General features: G+C 42.2%; 1 protein-coding gene across 1 annotated transcript in view; it reads left to right on the top strand.

The window, feature by feature from the left end:
• Window positions 1-21,997, top strand: part of LOC115187510 (solute carrier family 15 member 1-like) — a gene marked incomplete at its 5' end in the record, with an annotated part of 57,593 nt that overhangs the window by 17,625 nt on the left and 17,971 nt on the right. Inside the window, 8 exon segments of the mRNA XM_029746509.1 lie at window positions 95-184; window positions 4,766-4,810; window positions 4,964-4,996; window positions 12,360-12,448; window positions 13,380-13,461; window positions 14,057-14,176; window positions 14,280-14,420; window positions 17,544-17,590. Coding sequence (XP_029602369.1) covers window positions 95-184; window positions 4,766-4,810; window positions 4,964-4,996; window positions 12,360-12,448; window positions 13,380-13,461; window positions 14,057-14,176; window positions 14,280-14,420; window positions 17,544-17,590 — 647 coding nt within the window.

Genomic DNA, 21,997 nt, shown 5'->3' with positions numbered 1-21,997 from the left:
TCCTCTCCTCTCCTCCTCTCCTCTCCTCTCCTCCCCGTCCTCCTCTCTCCTCCTCCCCTCCTCTCCTCTCTGATCTCCTCCTCCTCTCCTCCAGAAATTGCTGGTGGCCCAGGTGAAGATGGTGCTGAAAGTTCTGTTTCTCTACATCCCTCTTCCCATGTTCTGGACTCTGTTTGACCAACAGGTAAGAACCCTCACCATAAAACCCATCAATCTAAATAACATCATTTAAAAAATCCACATCAAAATCTGTCAGGTTAAGATTGAGATATCTGTTTCAGCTAGAGAGATCTGTTTCAGCTAGATAGATCTGTTTCAACTAGAGAGATCTGTTTCAGCTAGACAGATCTGTTTCAGCTAGACAGATCTGTTTCAGCTAGACAGATCTGTTTCAGCTAGACAGATCTGTTTCAACTAGAGATCTGTTTCAACTAGAGAGATCTGTTTCAACTAGAGAGATCAGTTTCAGCTAGAGAGATCAGTTTCAGCTAGACAGATCTGTTTCAGCCAGATAGATTTGTTTCAGCTAGAGAGATCTGTTTAAGCTAGACAGATCTGTTTTAGCTAGAGATATCTGTTTCAGCTAGAGAGATCTGTTTCAACTAGAGATCTGTTTCAACTAGAGAGATCTGTTTCAGCTAGACAGATCTGTTTCAGCTAGAGATCTGTTTCAGCTAGAGAGATCTGTTTCAACTAGAGAGATCTGTGTCAGCTAGAGAGATCTGTTTCAGCTAGAGAGATCTGTTTCAACTAGATAGATCTGTTTCAGCTAGAGAGATCTGTTTCAACTAGATAGATCTGTTTCATCTAGAGAGATCTGTTTCAACTAGATATATCTGTTTCAGCTAGATATCTGTTTCAGCTAGAGAGATCTGTTTCAGCTAGAGATCTGTTTCAGCTAGAGATATCTGTTTCAGCTAGATATCTGTTTCAACTAGACAGATCTGTTTCAGCTAGACAGATCTGTTTCAGCTAGAGAGATCTGTTTCAGCTAGATAGATCTGTTTCAGCTAGACATATCTGTTTCAGCTAGATAGATCTGTTTCAGCTAGAGAGATATGTTTCAACTAGATAGATATCTGTTTCAGCTAGATAGATCTGTTTCAGCTAGAGAGATCTGTTTCAGCTAGAGATCAGTTTCAGCTAGAGAGATCTGTTTCAGCTAGAGATATGTTTCAACTAGAGAGATCAGTTTCAGCTAGAGATCTGTTTCAGCTAGAGAGATCAGTTTCAGCTAGAGAGAGATCTGTTTCAGCTAGACAGATCTGTTTCAGCTAGACAGATCTGTTTCAACTAGAGATCTGTTTCAGCTAGACAGATCTGTTTCAGCTAGACAGATCTGTTTCAGCTAGACAGATCTGTTTCAACTAGAGATCTGTTTCAGCTAGACAGATCTGTTTCAACTAGAGATCTGTTTCAACTAGAGAGATCAGTTTCAGCTAGAGAGATCTGTTTCAACTAGAGAGATCTGTGTCAGCTAGAGAGATCTGTTTCAGCTAGAGAGATCTGTTTCAACTAGATAGATCTGTTTCAGCTAGAGAGATCTTTTTCAACTAGATAGATCTGTTTCATCTAGAGAGATCTGTTTCAACTAGATATATCTGTTTCAGCTAGATATCTGTTTCAGCTAGAGAGATCTGTTTCAGCTAGAGATCTGTTTCAGCTAGAGAGATCTGTTTCAGCTAGATATCTGTTTCAACTAGACAGATCTGTTTCAGCTAGACAGATCTGTTTCAGCTAGAGAGATCTGTTTCAGCTAGATAGATCTGTTTCAGCTAGACATATCTGTTTCAGCTAGATAGATCTGTTTCAGCTAGAGAGATCTGTTTCAACTAGATAGATCTGTTTCAGCTAGATATATCTGTTTCAGCTAGAGAGATCTGTTTCAGCTAGAGATCAGTTTCAGCTAGAGAGATCTGTTTCAGCTAGAGATATGTTTCAACTAGAGAGATCAGTTTCAGCTAGAGATCTGTTTCAGCTAGAGAGATCAGTTTCAGCTAGAGAGATATCTGTTTCAGCTAGACAGATCTGTTTCAGCTAGACAGATCTGTTTCAACTAGAGATCTGTTTCAGCTAGACAGATCTGTTTCAACTAGAGATCTGTTTCAACCAGAGAGATATGTTTCAGCTAGAGAGATCAGTTTCAGCTAGAGAGATCTGTTTCAGCTAGAGAGATCTATTTCAGCTAGACAGATTTGTTTCAGCTAGACAGATCTGTTTCAACTAGAGATCTGTTTCAACTAGACAGATCTGTTTCAGCTAGACAGATCTGTTTCAGCTAGAGAGATCTGTTTCAGCTAGAGAGATCTGTTTCAGCTAGACAGATCTGTTTCAGCTAGAGAGATTTGTTTCAGCTAGAGAGATCTGTTTCAACTAGAGATCTGTTTCAGCTAGATATATCTGTTTCAACTAGAGATCTGTTTCAACTAGAGATCTGTTTCAGCTAGATATATCTGTTTCAACTAGAGATCTGTTTCAGCTAGAGAGATCTGTTTCAGCTAGACAGATCTGTTTCAGCTAGATATATTTTTTGCGTTGGCTGCGTCTCAAACCAATGATCCGCCAATGTTCTGCATCTGCAGTGAAAAGTGGCAGAGCTAGAGCGGTGTTTGTCAGACCATCAGACACTTCATCTGAAGGTAACTGGTACTGGTTTGAAAAAATAATGGAATTATGAAGGTAGTTTTGAACCGACCCAAAAAATGGGGTTAAATATGTGTAAAAAATATAATATATATATATATATATATATTGCCTGAGCTTTCTTCTATCTCCTAGATTTCAGACAGACACTTCAAAACCTTATTCTTTATGATTTATTTTGTGAGTTTGTTGTTGCCATTTATGAATGTGCTACTCAGTGGGATTCTATGGGCTATTGCCAAATTCAATATATATGTTTTGATACCTAAAGGGGTATCGCTTAACCCCTAAGACTACTTACCCTAACCCCTAACCCTAACCCCTAACCCCTAACCCCTAACCCCTAACCCTAACCCCTAACCCCTAACCCCTAACCCTAACCCCTAACCCTAACCCCTAACCCCTAACCCCTAACCCCTAACCCTAACCCCCTAACCCCTAACCCCTAACCCTTAACCCCTAAGACTACTTACCCTAACCCCTAACCCCTAACCCCTAACCCTTAACCCCTAACCCCTAACCCTTAACCCCTAACCCCTAACCCCTAACCCCTAACCCCTAACCCTAACCCCTAACCCTTAACCCCTAAGACTACTTACCCTAACCCCTAACCACTAAGACTACTCACCCTAACCCCTAACCCCTAAGACTACTCACCCTAACCCCTAACCCTAACCCCTAAGACTACTCACCCTAACCCCTAAGACTACTCACCCTAACCCCTAACCCCTAACCCCTAAGACTACTCACCCTAACCCCTAACCCCTAAGACTACTCACCCTAACCCCTAACCCCTAACCCCTAAGACTACTCACCCTAACCACTAAGACTACTCACCCTAACCCCTAACCCCTAAGACTACTCACCCTAACCCCTAACCCCTAACCCCTAAGACTACTCACCCTAACCCTAAGACTACTCACCCTAACCCCTAACCCCTAACCCCTAACCCCTAAGACTACTCACCCTAACCCCTAACCCCTAAGACTACTCACCCTAACCCCTAACCCTTAACCCCTAACCCCTAACCCCTAACCCCTAAGACTACTCACCCTAACCCCTAACCCCTAACCCTTAAACCTTAACCCCTAACCCCTAAGACTACTCACCCTAACCCCTAACCCCTAACCCCTAACCCTTAACCCCTAACCCCTAAGACTACTCACCCTAACCCCTAACCCCTAAGACTACTCACCCTAACCCCTAAGACTACTCACCCTAACCCCTAACCCCTAAGACTACTCACCCTAACCCCTAACCCCTAACCCCTAAGACTACTTACCCTAACCCCTAACCCCTAAGACTACTCACCCTAACCCCTAACCCTAACCCCTAAGACTACTCACCCTAACCCCTAACCCCTAACCCTTAACCCCTAACCCCTAAGACTACTCACCCTAACCCCTAAGACTACTCACCCTAACCCAAACAGCCCTGCTAGATATTAAGGATACTTTGTGCCATAGAATCCCAGACTGCACCTTGGCAGTAGACTGTGCCATAGAATCCCAGACTGCACCTTGGCAGTAGACTGTACCATAGAATCCCAGACTGCACCTTGGCAGTAGACTGTACCATAGAATCCCAGACCTCACCTTGGCAGTAGACTGTGCCATAGAATCCCAGACTGCACCTTGGCAGTAGACTGTACCATAGAATCCCAGACTGCACCTTGGCAGTAGACTGTGCCATAGAATCCCAGACTCCACCTTGGCAGTAGACTGTGCCATAGAATCCCAGACTGCACCTTGGCAGTAGACTGTGCCATAGAATCCCAGACCTCACCTTGGCAGTAGACTGTGCCATAGAATCCCAGACTGCACCTTGGCAGTAGACTGTGCCATAGAATCCCAGACTGCACCTTGGCAGTAGACTGTGCCATAGAATCCCAGACTGCACCTTGGCAGTAGACTGTGCCATAGAATCCCAGACTGCACCTTGGCAGTAGACTGTACCATAGAATCCCAGACTGCACCTTGGCAGTAGACTGTGCCATAGAATCCCAGACTCCACCTTGGCAGTGGACTGTGCCATAGAATCCCAGACTCCACCTTGGCAGTAGACTGTGCCAGTATTTTAAGGCAGGTGAGCTCCTCCTAAACGCCGTTGTCTCTCTCCCCAGGGCTCCAGATGGACCCTCCAGGCCACCACCATGGACGGAAATTTTGTACGCGTAATTCAACCCTCACAAACAACAATGACATGATACTATTGATGAAACGATATTCTGAATTCGATATTAAAGACACCGAAGGACGTGTTTACCCGAATGAAAGATACCCAAGGACACGCGAAGCTAACTGCTGTTTCTACTCCGCAGGGAATTCTCACTGTGCAGCCAGATCAGATGCAGGTGAGCCACGTCCCTACCTTTATAGGCTAACAACTATATACTAACTCTATAGCCACATCCACTACCTTTATAGGCTAACAACTATATACTAACTATATTAACTCTATAGCCACGTCCCCTACCTTTATAGGCTAACAACTATATACTAACTCTATAGCCACATCCCCCTACCTTTATAGGCTAACAACTATATACTAACTCTATAGCCACATCCCCCTACCTTTATAGGCTAACAACTATATACTAACTATATTAACTCTATAGCCACATCCACTACCTTTATAGGCTAACAACTATACACTAACTATATTAACTCTATAGCCACGTCCCCTACCTTTATAGGCTAACAACTATATACTAACTCTATAGCCACGTCCACTACCTTTATAGGCTAACAACTATATACTAACTATACTAACTCTATAGCCACGTCCCCTACCGTTATATGCTAACAACTATATACTAACTATACTAACTCTATAGCCACGTCCCCTACCTTTATAGGCTAACAACTATATACTAACTATATTAACTCTATAGCCACGTCCCCCTACCTTTATAGGCTAACAACTATACACTAACTGTATTAACTCTATAGCCACATGCACTACCTTTATAGGCTAACAACTATATACTAACTCTACTAACTCTATAGCCACGTCCCCTACCTTTATAGGCTAACAACTATATACTAACTCTATAGCCACATCCACTACCTTTATAGGCTAACAACTATATACTAACTCTATAGCCACATCCCCCTACCTTTACAGGCTAACAACTATATACTAACTCTATAGCCACGTCCACTACCTTTATAGGCTAACAACTATACACTAACTATATTAACTCTATAGCCACGTCCCCTACCTTTACAGGCTAACAACTATATACTAACTATATTAACTCTTTAAATGATATACTAACTCTATATACTAACTATATTAACTATATAGCCACGTCCCCTACCTTTATAGGCTAACAACTATATACTAACTCTATAGCCACGTCCCCCTACCTTTATAGGCTAACAACTATATACTAACTATATTAACTCTATAGCCACGTCCCCTACCTTTACAGGCTAACAACTATACACTAACTATATTAACTCTATAGCCACATCCACTACCTTTATAGGCTAACAACTATATACTAACTATATTAACTCTATAACCACGTCCCCTACCTTTATAGGCTAACAACTATATACTAACTCTATAGCCACGTCCCCTACCTTTACAGGCTAACAACTATATACTAACTATATTAACTCTTTAAATGATATACTAACTCTATATACTAACTATATTAACTCTTTAAATGATATACTAACTCTATATACTAACTATATTAACTCTTTAAATGATATACTAACTCTATATACTAACTATATTAACTCTATAGCCACGTCCCCTACCTTTATAGGCTAACAACTATATACTAACTCTATAGCCACATCCCCTACCTTTATAGGCTAACAACTATATACTAACTCTATAGCCACGTCCCCTACCTTTATAGGCTAACAACTATATACTAACTCTATAGCCACATCCACTACCTTTATAGGCTAACAACTATATACTAACTATATTAACTCTATAGCCACATCCCCCTACCTTTATAGGCTAACAACTATATACTAACTCTATAGCCACATCCCTTACCTTTACAGGCTAACAACTATACACTAACTATATTAACTCTTTAAATGATATACTAACAACTATAAACTAACTATACTAACTCTATAGCCACGTCCCCTACCTTTACAGGCTAACAACTATACACTAACTATATTAACTCTTTAAATTATATACTAACTCTATATACTAACTATACTAACTCTATAGCCACGTCCCCTACCTTTATATGCTAACAACTATATACTAACTCTATAGCCACGTCCCCTACCTTTACAGGCTAACAACTATACACTAACTATATTAACTCTTTAAATGATATACTAACTCTATATACTAACTATATTAACTATATAGCCACGTCCCCTACCTTTATAGGCTAACAACTATATACTAACTATATTAACTCTATAGCCACATCCACTACCTTTATAGGCTAACAACTATATACTAACTCTATAGCCACGTCCCCTACCGTTATAGGCTAACAACTATATACTAACTATACTAACTCTATAGCCACGTCCCCTACCTTTATAGGCTAACAACTATATACTAACTATACTAACTCTATAGCCACGTCCCCTACCTTTATAGGCTAACAACTATATACTAACTATATTAACTCTATAGCCACGTCCCCTACCTTTATAGGCTAACAACTATAGACTAACTCTATAGCCACGTCCCTTACCTTTATAGGCTAACAACTATATACTAACTATATTAACTCTATAGCCACGTCCACTACCTTTATAGGCTAACAACTATATACTAACTATACTAACTCTATAGCCACGTCCCCTACCTTTACAGGCTAACAACTATATAATAACTGTATTAACTCTTTAAATGATATACTAACAACTATATACTAACTATACTAACTCTATATGCTATAATCTATATATCAACTCTATACTGTAAACTATATTCTAACTCTATATACCGTAAACTATATACTAACTCTATATACTATAATCTATATATCAACTCTATACTGTAAACTATATTCTAACTCTATACTATAATCTATATATCAACTCTATACTGTAAACTATATTCTAACTCTATATACTGTAAACTATATACTAACTCTATATACTATAATCTATATATCAACTCTATACTGTAAACTATATTCTAACTCTATATACCGTAAACTATATACTAACTCTATATACTATAATCTATATATCAACTCTATACTGTAAACTATATTCTAACTCTATATACTATAATCTATATATCAACTCTATACTGTAAACTATATTCTAACTCTATATACTGTAAACTATATACTAACTCTATATACTATAATCTATATATCAACTCTATACTGTAAACTATATTCTAACTCTATATACCGTAAACTATATACTAACTCTATATACTATAATCTATATATCAACTCTATACTGTAAACTATATTCTAACTCTATATACTGTAAACTATATACTAACTCTATATACTATAATCTATATATCAACTCTATACTGTAAACTATATACTAACTCTATATAGTAACTATACTAACTGTATATACTATAATCTATATATCAACTCTATACTGTAAACTATATTCTAACTCTATATACTGTAAACTCCCTGTGGCTCAGTTGGTAGAGCATGGTGTTTGCAACGCCATTCCCACGGGGGACCAGTACAAAAAACAAATGTATGAAATGTATGCATTCACTACTGTAAGTCGCTCTGGATAAGAGCGTCTACTAAAATGTAAATGTAAACTATATTCTAACTCTATATACTATCATCTATATATCAACTCTATACTACAAACTATATTCTAACTCTATATACTATATACTACCTCTATATACAATAATCTATGTATCAACTCTATACTGTAAACTATATACTAATTCTATATATTAACTCTATACTATATACTAACTCTATATACTATAAACCATATACTAACTCTATATAGTAACTATACTAACTGTATATACTATAATCTATATATTAACTCTATACTATAAGTTATATACTAACTCTATATACTGTAAACAATACTAACTCTATATAGTAACTCTACTAACTCTATATACTATAATCTATATTCTAACTATATATACTGTAAACTCTACTAACTCTATATACTATAATCCATATTCTAACTCTATATACTGTAAACTATACTAACTCTATATACTATAATCTATATTCTAACTATATATACTGTAAACTATACTAACTCTATATACTATAATCTATATTCTAACTATATATACTGTAAACTATACTAACTCTATATACTATAATCTATATTCTAACTATATATACTGTAATCTATATTCTAACTATATATACTGTAAACTATATTCTAACTATATATACTGTAAACTATACTAACTATATATACTGTAATCTATATTCTAACTATATATACTGTAAACTATATTCTAACTATATATACTGTAATCTATATTCTAACTATATATACTGTAAACTATATTCTAACTATATATACTGTAAACTATATTCTAACTATATATACTGTAAACTATATTCTAACTCTATATACTATAAACTATATGAACTCTACATAGTAACTATACTAACTGTAAATGCTATTAACTATATACTAACTATATATATTAACTCTACTTACTCTTTATACTATAAACTATGTATTAACTATATATACTAACTATGCTAACTCTGTATACTATAAAATAAACAAACTAAATATACTAACTTTATAAACTAAACACTAACTATATATACTATAAACTACACCCTAACTATATATACTATAAACTATATACTAGCTCTATATACTATAATCTATATACAAACTCTATAAAGTAACTATACTAACTCTATATACTAACTATACTAACTCTATATACTATGAACTATATATTATCTCTATATACTAACTATACTAACTCATATATACTGTAAACTATATACTAACTCGATATACTATACACTACATAGTAACTCTATATAGTAACTGTACTGACTGACTATGCTATAACCTATATACTAACTATATTAACTCTATAAACTAACTATATTAACTCTATATACTAACTATATTAACTCTATATACTAACTATACTAACTCTATATACTAACTATATTAACTCTATATACTAACTATATTAACTCTATATACTAACTATATTAACTCTATAGACTGACTATATTAACTCTATAGACTGACTATATTAACTCTATAGACTGACTATACTAACTCTATAGACTATACTAACTATACTAACTCTATATACTATATACTAACTCTAAATACTAACTATATTAACTCTATAGACTGACTATATTAACTCTATATACTAACTATACTAACTCTATATACTATAAACTAACTCTATATGCTAACTATACTACCTCTATATTAACTATACTAACTCTATATACTATAAACAATATATTAACTCTGTATACTAAATAATCTAACTATAAATACTAACTATACTAATGCTATATACTAGCTATACTAACTCTATATACTAACTATACTTACTCTATAAAAATATATACCAACTCTGTATACTAACTATACTAACTCTATTTACTATACACTAACTGGCCTTATTGTTAAATATACCATACCCCTCTGGCCTTATAAATATACCACACCCCTCTGGCCTTAGAAATATACCACACCCCTCTGGCCTTATTAATATACCACACCCCTCTGGCCTTATTAATATACCATACCCCTCTGGCCTTATAAATATACCATACCCCTCTGGCTTTATTAATATACCATACCCCTCTGGCCTTATAAATATACCATACCCCTCTGGCCTTATAAATATACCATACCCCTCTGGCCTTATAAATATGCCATACCCCTCTGGCCTTATAAATATACCATACCCCTCTGGCCTTATTAATATACCATACCCCTCTGGCCTTATTGTTAAATATACCATACCCCTCTGGCCTTATTAATATACCATACCCCTCTGGCCTTATAAATATACCATACCCCTCTGGCCTTATAAATATACCATAACCCTCTGGCCTTATTAATATACCCTACCCCTCTGGCCTTATAAATATACCATACCCCTCTGGCCTTATAAATATACCATACCCCTCTGGCCTTATTAATATACCATACCCCTCTGGCTTTATTAATATACCATACCCCTCTGGCCTTATAAATATACCATACCCCTCTGGCCTTATAAATATACCATACCCCTCTGGCCTTATAAATATACCATACCCCTCTGGCCTTATTAATATACCATACCCCTCTGGCCTTATTGTTAAATATACCATACCCCTCTGGCCTTATTAATATACCACACCCCTCTGGCCTTATTAATATACCATACCCCTCTGGCCTTATTAATATACCATACCCCTCTGGCCTTATAAATATACCATACCCCTCTGGCCTTATAAATATACCATACCCCTCTGGCCTTATAAATATACCATACCCCTCTGGCTTTATTAATATACCATACCCCTCTGGCCTTATTAATATACCACACCCCTCTGGCCTTATAAATATACCATACCCCTCTGGCCTTATTAATATACCATACCCCTCTGGCCTTATTGTTAAATATACCATACCCCTCTGGCCTTATAAATATACCATACCCCTCTGGCCTTATTAATATACCATACCCCTCTGGCTTTATTAATATACCATACCCCTCTGGCCTTATAAATATACCATACCCCTCTGGCCTTATAAATATACCATACCCCTCTGGCCTTATAAATATACCATACCCCTCTGGCCTTATTAATATACCATACCCCTCTGGCCTTATTGTTAAATATACCATACCCCTCTGGCCTTATTAATATACCACACCCCTCTGGCCTTATTAATATACCATACCCCTCTGGCCTTATAAATATACCATACCCCTCTGGCCTTATAAATATACCATACCCCTCTGGCCTTATAAATATACCATACCCCTCTGGCTTTATTAATATACCATACCCCTCTGGCCTTATTAATATACCACACCCCTCTGGCCTTATAAATATACCATACCCCTCTGGCCTTATTAATATACCATACCCCTCTGGCCTTATTGTTAAATATACCATACCCCTCTGGCCTTATTAATATACCACACCCCTCTGGCCTTATTAATATACCATACCCCTCTGGCCTTATTAATATACCATACCCCTCTGGCCTTATAAATATACCATACCCCTCTGGCCTTATTAATATACCATACCCCTCTGGCCTTATTAATATACCATACCCCTCTGGCCTTGTAAATATACCATACCCCTCTGGCCTTATAAATATACCATACCCCTCTGGCCTTATTGTATAAATATACCATACCCCTCTGGCCTTATTAATATACCATACCCCTCTGGCCTTATTGTTAAATATACCATACCCCTCTGGCCTTATAAATATACCATACCCCTCTGGCCTTATTAATATACCATACCCCTCTGGCCTTATAAATATACCATACCCCTCTGGCCTTATTAATATACCATACCCCTCTGGCCTTATTAATATACCATACCCCTCTGGCCTTATAAATATACCATACCCCTCTGGCCTTATAAATATACCATACCCCTCTGGCCTTATAAATATACCATACCCCTCTGGCCTTATTAATATACCATACCCCTCTGGCCTTATTGCTAATTATATACTATAATTTGTAGGTGTGACATGCTCTTATATACCGTACTGCTTCCTCTCTGTCAGACTGTCAACCCGATCCTGATCCTGGCCCTGGTTCCCATCATGGACAGCCTGGTCTACCCTCTCATAAAGAAATGCCACCTGAACTTTACGTGAGTTCAGTGACCTGCAGTATTAACAGAGACTCACAGACTGGGCCTCACGTTGTACTGCTGATACCACACAGACTGGGCCTCACGTTGTACTGCTGATACCACACAGACTGGGCCTCACTGCTGATACCACACAGACTGGGCCTCACGTTGTACTGCTGATACCACACAGACTGGGCCTCACTGCTGATACCACACAGACTGGGCCTCACGTTGTACTGCTGATACCACACAGACTGGGCCTCACTGCTGATACCACACAGACTGGGCCTCACTGCTGATACCACACAGACTGGGCCTCACGTTGTACTGCTGATACCACACAGACTGGGCCTCACGTTGTACTGCTGATACCACACAGACTGGGCCTCACTGCTGATACCACACAGACTGGGCCTCACGTTGTACTGCTGATACCACACAGACTGGGCCTCATGTTGTACTGCTGATACCACACAGACTGGGCCTCACTGCTGATATCACACAGACTGGGCCTCACGTTGTACTGCTGATATCACACAGACTGGGCCTCACGTTGTACTGCTGATACCACACAGACTGGGCCTCACGTTGGACTACTGATACCACACAGACTGGGCCTCACGTTGTACTGCTGATACCACACAGACTGGGCCTCACGTTGTACTGCTGATACCACACAGACTGGGCCTCACGTTGTACTGCTGATACCACACAGACTGGGTCTCACGTTGTACTGCTGATACCTCTGATACAACACATAATCTGCATCATTATGATATGTTAACACAGCCAGTGTGTGTGTGTGTTTGTGTGTGTCTGTGTGTGTGTGTGTGTGCCTCTCTGTGTCTGTCTGTGTGTGTCTGTGTGTGTGTGTGTGTGTGTCTCTGTGTGTGTGTGTGTGTGGTGTGTGTGTGTGTGTGTGTGTGTGTGTGTGTGTGTGTGTGTGTAGGCCTCTGAAGAGGATGACAGTGGGGATGCTGATCGCTGCGTTGGCTTTTGTAGCCGCTGCCCTGCTGCAACTACAGATTGATGTGAGTACGTATGTATGTATGTATGTATGTATGTATGTATGTATGTATGTATGTATGTATGTATGTATGTATGCGTGTGTGTATGTATGTATGTATGTATGTATGTACGTACGTGTGTATGTATGTACGTATGTACGTATGTATGTATGTATGTGAATATGTATGTATGTATGTATGTATGTATGTATGTATGTATGTATGTATGTATGTATGTATGTATGTATGTATGTATGTATGTATGTGTGTGTGTGTGTGTGTGTGTGTGTATGTATGTATGTATGTATGTATGTATGTATGTATGTATGTATGTATGTATGTATGTATGTATGTATGTGAGTATGTATGTATGTATGTATGTATGTATGTATGTATGTATGTATGTATGTATGTATGTATGTATGTGCATATGTACGTATGTACGTATGTACGTATGTACGTATGTATATATGTATGTATGTATGTACGTACGTACGTACGTACGTACGTACGTATGTATGTATGTATGTATGTATGTATGTGCTCTCTCAGACACAGTGAGAGAGCAAAGGAGAGTGAAAAGGAGATCTAAGGGCAAGTTTTTTAATTGTTCCTGCAGCAAACCCTTCCCAAGCTGCCCCAAGGTGTTGCAGGCCAGGTCAAGTTCCTGAATCTCGACAGTGCCCCTCTGACTCTTACTATCGATGGGACCATCGACGTGTCTGTCCCAGCTCACCAGGCAAGTCATGTAGCCTCTATCTTCATGTCAACTGCTTCGTCTGTCATCGAAGACACGTTCTGATCCATGTTTACATGACCATGATCCTCCCTGCTTCCTTCAGGTGAATACTGGGGACTACTTGACGTTTGACAAATCAGTCAGAGTCGTGTTCAACAAGAACACGTCAACGGGGACTGATCTGACCTTAATGTCGCAGACCCGACGTACAGCCTTGGTTTCTCCAACCCTGGATATGAACCTGGTGAGTTTGCCACTGTGTTTACTCATCCTAACGTCTGAGGAAATGACTGGACAGAACAAAGCTTCGTCCATAGATCATAGGATCTACCGCTCGAGGCTTCGTCCATAGATCATAGGATCTACCGTTCTAGGCTTGGTCCATAGATCATAGGATCTACCGCTCGAGGCTTGGTCCATAGATCATAGGATCTACCGCTCGAGGCTTGGTCCATAGATCATAGGATCTACCGCTCGAGGCTTGGTCCATAGATCATAGGATCTACCGCTCGAGGCTTGGTCCATAGATCATAGGATCTACCGCTCGAGGCTTGGTCCATAGATCATAGGATCTACCGCTCGAGGCTTGGTCCATAGATCATAGGATCTACCGCTCGAGGCTTGGTCCATAGATCATAGGATCTACCGCTCGAGGCTTGGTCCATAGATCATAGGATCTACCGCTCTAGGCTTGGTCCATAGATCATAGGATCTACCGCTCTAGGCTTGGTCCATAGATCATAGGATCTACCGCTCGAGGCTTGGTCCATAGATCATAGGATCTACCGCTCGAGGCTTGGTCCATAGATCATAGGATCTACCGCTCGAGGCTTGGTCCATAGATCATAGGATCTACCGCTCGAGGCTTGGTCCATAGATCATAGGATCTACCGCTCGAGGCTTGGTCCATAGATCATAGGATCTACCGCTCGAGGCTTGGTCCATAGATCATAGGATCTACCGCTCGAGGCTTGGTCCATAGATCATAGGATCTACCGCTCGAGGCTTGGTCCATAGATCATAGGATCTACCGCTCGAGGCTTGGTCCATAGAGTCATAGGATCTACCGCTCGAGGCTTGGTCTGAGTTGTTCTACCATTCTAGTCTTGGTCTGTTGTTCTACCATTCTAGTCTTGGTCTGAGTTGTTCTACCATTCTAGTCTTGGTCTGAGTTGTTCTACCATTCTAGTCTTGGTCTGAGTTGTTCTACCATTCTAGTCTTGGTCTGAGTTGTTATACCATTCTAGGCTTGGTCTGAGTTGTTCTATCGTTCTAGTCTTGGTCTGAGTTGTTCTACCATTCTAGTCTTGGTCTGAGTTGTTCTGCCGTTCTAGTCTTGGTCTGAGTTGTTCTACCGTTCTAGTCTTGGTCTTAGTTGTTCTGCCATTCTAGTCTTGGTCTGAGTTGTTCTACCATTCTAGTCTTGGTCTGAGTTGTTTTACCATTCTAGTCTTGGTCTGAGTTGTTCTACCGTTCTAGTCTTGGTCTGAGTTGTTCTACCATTCTAGTCTTGGTCTGAGTTGTTCTGCCGTTCTAGTCTTGGTCTGAGTTGTTCTACCATTCTAGTCTTGGTCTGAGTTGTTCTACCATTCTAGTCTTGGTCTGAGTTGTTCTACTATTCTAGGCTTGGTCTGAGTTGTTCTACCATTCTAGTCTTGGTCTGAGTTGTTCTACCATTCTAGTCTTGGTCTGAATTGTTCTACCGTTCTAGTCTTGGTCTGAGTTGTTCTGCCATTCTAGTCTTGGTCCAAGACTCAGTCTATCAGCCACTATGTCTGTTGTTGATATCAGTCTATCAGCCACTATATACAGTTGAAGTCGGAAGTTTACATACACCTTAACCAAATAAATATAAACTCAGTTTTTCACAATTCCTGACATTTAATCCCAGTAAAAATTCCCTGTTTTAGGTCAGTTAGGATCACCACTTTATTTTAAGAATGTGAAATGTCAGAATAATAGTAGAGAGAATGATTTATTTCAGCTTTTATTTCTTTCATCACATTCCCAGTGGGTCAGAAGTTTACATACACTCAATTAGTATTTGGTAGCGTTGCCTTTAAATTGTTTAACTTGGGTCAAGCGATTCGGGTAGCCTTCCACAAGCTTCCCACAATAAGTTGGGTGAATTTTGTCCCATTCCTCCTGACAGAGCTGGTGTAACTGAGTCAGGTTTGTAGGCCTCCTTGCTCGCACACGCTTTTTCAGTTCTGCCCACAAATTTTCTATAGGATTGAGGTCAAGGCTTTGTGATGGCCACTCCAATACCTTGACTTTGTTGTCCTTAAGCCATTTTGCTACAACTTTGGAAGTATGCTTGGGGTCATTGTCCATTTGGAAGACCCATTTGCGACCAAACTTTAACTTCCTGACTGATGTCTTGAGATGTTGCTTGAATATATCCACATAATTTTCCTCCCTCATGATGCCATCCAGTTTGTGAAGTGCACCAGTCCCTCCTGCAGCAAAGCACCCCCACAACATGGTGCTGCCACCCCCGTGCTTCACGGTTGGGATGGTGTTCTTCAGCTTGCAAGCCTCCCGCCTAGATACTTTTGTACCTGTTTCCTCCAGCATCTTCACAAGGTCCTTTGCTGTTGTTCTGGGATTGATTTGCACTTTTCGCACCAAAGTACGTTCATCTCTAGGAGACAGAACGTGTCTCCTTCCTGAGCGGTATGACGGCTGCGTGGTCTCATGGTGTTTATACTTGCGTACTATTGTTTGTACAGATGAACGTGGTACCTTCAGGCGTTTGGAAATTGCTCCCAAGTATGAACCAGACTTGTGGAGGTCTACAATTTATCTTCTGAGGTCTTGGCTGATATCTTTTGATTTTCCCATGATGCCAAGCAAAGAGGCCCTGAGTTTGAAGGTAGGCCTTGAAATACATCCATAGGTATACTTCCAATTGACTCAGATTATGTCAATTAGCCTATCAGAAGCTTCTAAAGCCATGACACCATTTTCTGGAATTTTCCAAGCTGTTTAAAGGCACAGTCAACTTAGTGTAACTTAGTGCCAAAACTATATTTTGTTAACAAGAAATGTGTTTTGTGGTTGAAAAACAAGTTTCAATGACTCCAACCTCAGTGGATGTAAACTTCCCACTTCAACTGTCTGTTGTTGATATGTCTATCAGCCACTATGTCTGTTGTTGATATGTCTATCAGCCACTATGTCTGTTGTTGATATGTCTATCAGCCACTATGTCTGTTGTTGATATGTCTATCAGCCACTATGTCTGTTGTTGATATGTCTATCAGTCAATATGTCTGTTGTTGATATGTCTATCAGTCAATATGTCTGTTGTTGACATGTCTATCAGCCACTATGGAATGTAACATCCCCTCCTGTTTCTCTCCAGGTTTACGACTTGAGCAAGAAGCCCGACGACGGCATGAACGCCATCAGGTCAGTTACAACAGTCCCCTTAGTGGTTAGGGCCCTGAATGTTACCAACAGTCCCGTTAGTGGTTAGGGTCAGGACCCTGAGTGTTACCAACAGTCCCGTTAGTGGTTAGGGTCAGGACCCTGAGTGTTACCAACGATCCCGTTAGTGGTTAGGGTCAGGACCCTGAGTGTTACCAACAGTCCCCTTAGTGGTTAGGGTCAGGACCCTGAGTGTTACCAACGGTCCCGTTAGTGGTTAGGGCCCTGAGTGTTACCAACAGTCCCGTTAGTGGTTAGGACCCTGAGTGTTACCAACAGTCCCGTTAGTGGTTAGGGTCAGGACCCTGAGTGTTACCAACAGTCCCGTTAGTGGTTAGGGTCAGGACCCTGAGTGTTACCAACGGTCCCGTTAGTGGTTAGGGCCCTGAGTGTTACCAACAGTCCCGTTAGTGGTCAGGGTCAGGGCCCTGAGTGTTACCAACAGTCCCGTTAGTGGTTAGGGTCAGGACCCTGAGTGTTACCAACAGTCCCGTTAGTGGTTAGGGTCAGGGCCCTGAGTGTTACCAACAGTCCCGTTAGTGGTTAGGGTCAGGACCCTGAGTGTTACCAACAGTCCCGTTAGTGGTTAGGGTCAGGACCCTGAGTGTTACCAACAGTCCCGTTAGTGGTTAGGGTCAGGACCCTGAGTGTTACCAACAGTCCCGTTAGTGGTTAGGGTCAGGACCCTGAGTGTTACCAACGGTCCCGTTAGTGGTTAGGGTCAGGACCCTGAGTGTTACCAACAGTCCCCTTAGTGGTTAGGGTCAGGACCCTGAGTGTTACCAACGGTCCCGTTAGTGGTTAGGGCCCTGAGTGTTACCAACAGTCCCCTTAGTGGTTAGGGTCAGGACCCTGAGTGTTACCAACAGTCCCATCAGTGGTTAGGGTCAGGGCCCTGAGTGTTACCAACAGTCCTGTTAGTGGTTAGGACCCTGAGTGTTACCAACAGTCCTGTTAGTGGTTAGGGTCAGGACCCTGAGTGTTACCAACAGTCCCGTTAGTGGTTAGGGTCAGGACCCTGAGTGTTACCAACGGTCCCGTTAGTGGTTAGGGCCCTGAGTGTTACCAACAGTCCCGTTAGTGGTCAGGGTCAGGGCCCTGAGTGTTACCAACAGTCCCATTAGTGGTTAGGGTCAGGACCCTGAGTGTTACCAACAGTCCCGTTAGTGGTTAGGGTCAGGGCCCTGAGTGTTACCAACAGTCCCGTTAGTGGTTAGGGTCAGGACCCTGAGTGTTACCAACAGTCCCGTTAGTGGTTAGGGTCAGGACCCTGAGTGTTACCAACAGTCCCGTTAGTGGTTAGGGTCAGGGCCCTGAGTGTTACCAACAGTCCCCTTAGTGGTTAGGGTCAGGACCCTGAGTGTTACCAACAGTCCCGTTAGTGGTTAGGGTCAGGGCCCTGAGTGTTACCAACAGTCCCGTTAGTGGTTAGGGTCAGGACCCTGAGTGTTACCAACAGTCCCGTTAGTGGTTAGGGTCAGGGCCCTGAGTGTTACCAACAGTCCCGTTAGTGGTTAGGGTCAGGACCCTGAGTGTTACCAACAGTCCCCTTAGTGGTTAGGGTCAGGACCCTGAGTGTTACCAACAGTCCCGTTAGTGGTTAGGGTCAGGACCCTGAGTGTTACCAACAGTCCCGTTAGTGGTTAGGGCCCTGAGTGTTACCAACAGTCCCGTTAGTGGTTAGGGTCAGGACCCTGAGTGTTACCAACAGTCCCCTTAGTGGTCAGGACCCTGAGTGTTACCAACAGTCCGTTAGTGGTTAGGGTCAGGACCCTGAGTGTTACCAACAGTCCCCTTAGTGGTCAGGACCCTGAGTGTTACCAACAGTCCCGTTAGCGGTTATGGTCAGGACCCTGAGTGTTACCAACAGTCCCCTTAGTGGTTAGGGTCAGGACCCTGAGTGTTACCAACAGTCCCGTTAGTGGTTAGGGTCAGGACCCTGAGTGTTACCAACAGTCCCGTTAGGGGTTAGGGTCAGGACCCTGAGTGTTACCAACAGTCCTGTTAGTGGTTAGGGCCCTGAGTGTTACCAACAGTCCCCTTAGTGGTCAGGGCCCTGTGTGTTACCAACAGTCCCGTTAGTGGTAAGGGTCAGGACCCTGAGTGTTACCAACAGTCCCGTTAGTGGTCAGGACCCTGAGTGTTACCAATAGTCCCGTTAGTGGTGAGGGTCAAGAACCCTGAGTGTTACCAACAGTCCCGTTAGTGGTCAGGGCCCTGAGTGTTACCAACAGTCCTGTTAGTCGTTAGGGCCCTGAGTGTTACCAACAGTCCCCTTAGTGGTCAGGGCCCTGAGTGTTACCAACAGTCCCCTTAGTGGTTAGGGTCAGGGCCCTGAGTGTTACCAACAGTCCCGTTAGTGGTTAGGGTCAGGACCCTGAGTGTTACCAACAGTCCCCTTAGTGGTTAGGGCCCTGAGTGTTACCAACAGTCCCGTTAGTGGTTAGGGTCAGGGCCCTGAGTGTTACCAACAGTCCCGTTAGTGGTTAGGGTCAGGACCCTGAGTGTTACCAACAGTCCCGTTAGTGGTTAGGGTCAGGACCCTGAGTGTTACCAACAGTCCCGTTAGTGGTTAGGGTCAGGGCCCTGAGTGTTACCAACAGTCCCCTTAGTGGTTAGGGTCAGGACCCTGAGTGTTACCAACAGTCCCGTTAGTGGTTAGGGTCAGGGCCCTGAGCGTTACCAACAGTCCCGGTAGTGGTTAGGGTCAGGACCCTGAGTGTTACCAACAGTCCCGTTAGTGGTTAGGGTCAGGGCCCTGAGTGTTACCAACAGTCCCGTTAGTGGTTAGGGTCAGGACCCTGAGTGTTACCAACAGTCCCGTTAGTGGTTAGGGCCCTGAGTGTTACCAACAGTCCCCTTAGTGGTTAGGGTCAGGACCCTGAGTGTTACCAACAGTCCCGTTAGTGGTTAGGGTCAGGACCCTGAGTGTTACCAACAGTCCCGTTAGTGGTTAGGGCCCTGAGTGTTACCAACAGTCCCGTTAGTGGTTAGGGTCAGGACCCTGAGTGTTACCAACAGTCCCCTTAGTGGTTAGGGTCAGGACCCTGAGTGTTACCAACAGTCCCGTTAGTGGTTAGGGTCAGGGCCCTGAGTGTTACCAACAGTCCCGTTAGTGGTTAGGGTCAGGACCCTGAGTGTTACCAACAGTCCCGTTAGTGGTTAGGGTCAGGACCCTGAGTGTTACCAACAGTCCCGTTAGTGGTTAGGGTCAGGGCCCTGAGTGTTACCAACAGTCCCCTTAGTGGTTAGGGTCAGGACCCTGAGTGTTACCAACAGTCCCGTTAGTGGTTAGGGTCAGGGCCCTGAGTGTTACCAACAGTCCCGTTAGTGGTTAGGGTCAGGACCCTGAGTGTTACCAACAGTCCCGTTAGTGGTTAGGGTCAGGGCCCTGAGTGTTACCAACAGTCCCGTTAGTGGTTAGGGTCAGGACCCTGAGTGTTACCAACAGTCCCGTTAGTGGTTAGGGCCCTGAGTGTTACCAACAGTCCCCTTAGTGGTTAGGGTCAGGACCCTGAGTGTTACCAACAGTCCCGTTAGTGGTTAGGGTCAGGACCCTGAGTGTTACCAACAGTCCCGTTAGTGGTTAGGGCCCTGAGTGTTACCAACAGTCCCGTTAGTGGTTAGGGTCAGGACCCTGAGTGTTACCAACAGTCCCCTTAGTGGTCAGGACCCTGAGTGTTACCAACAGTCCGTTAGTGGTTAGGGTCAGGACCCTGAGTGTTACCAACAGTCCCCTTAGTGGTCAGGACCCTGAGTGTTACCAACAGTCCCGTTAGCGGTTATGGTCAGGACCCTGAGTGTTACCAACAGTCCCCTTAGTGGTTAGGGTCAGGACCCTGAGTGTTACCAACGGTCCCGTTAGTGGTTAGGGTCAGGACCCTGAGTGTTACCAACAGTCCCCTTAGTGGTTAGGGTCAGGACCCTGAGTGTTACCAACGGTCCCGTTAGTGGTTAGGGCCCTGAGTGTTACCAACAGTCCCCTTAGTGGTTAGGGTCAGAACCCTGAGTGTTACCAACAGTCCCATCAGTGGTTAGGGTCAGGGCCCTGAGTGTTACCAACAGTCCTGTTAGTGGTTAGGACCCTGAGTGTTACCAACAGTCCCGTTAGTGGTTAGGGTCAGGACCCTGAGTGTTACCAACAGTCCCGTTAGTGGTTAGGGTCAGGACCCTGAGTGTTACCAACGGTCCCGTTAGTGGTTAGGGCCCTGAGTGTTACCAACAGTCCCGTTAGTGGTCAGGGTCAGGGCCCTGAGTGTTACCAACAGTCCCATTAGTGGTTAGGGTCAGGACCCTGAGTGTTACCAACAGTCCCGTTAGTGGTTAGGGTCAGGGCCCTGAGTGTTACCAACAGTCCCGTTAGTGGTTAGGGTCAGGACCCTGAGTGTT

The sequence above is a fragment of the Salmo trutta genome, unplaced genomic scaffold, assembly GCF_901001165.1.
Source record: "Salmo trutta unplaced genomic scaffold, fSalTru1.1, whole genome shotgun sequence".
NCBI classification, from domain to species: Eukaryota; Metazoa; Chordata; class Actinopteri; order Salmoniformes; family Salmonidae; genus Salmo; species Salmo trutta.
This window is presented reverse-complemented; position numbering and strand designations above follow the sequence as displayed.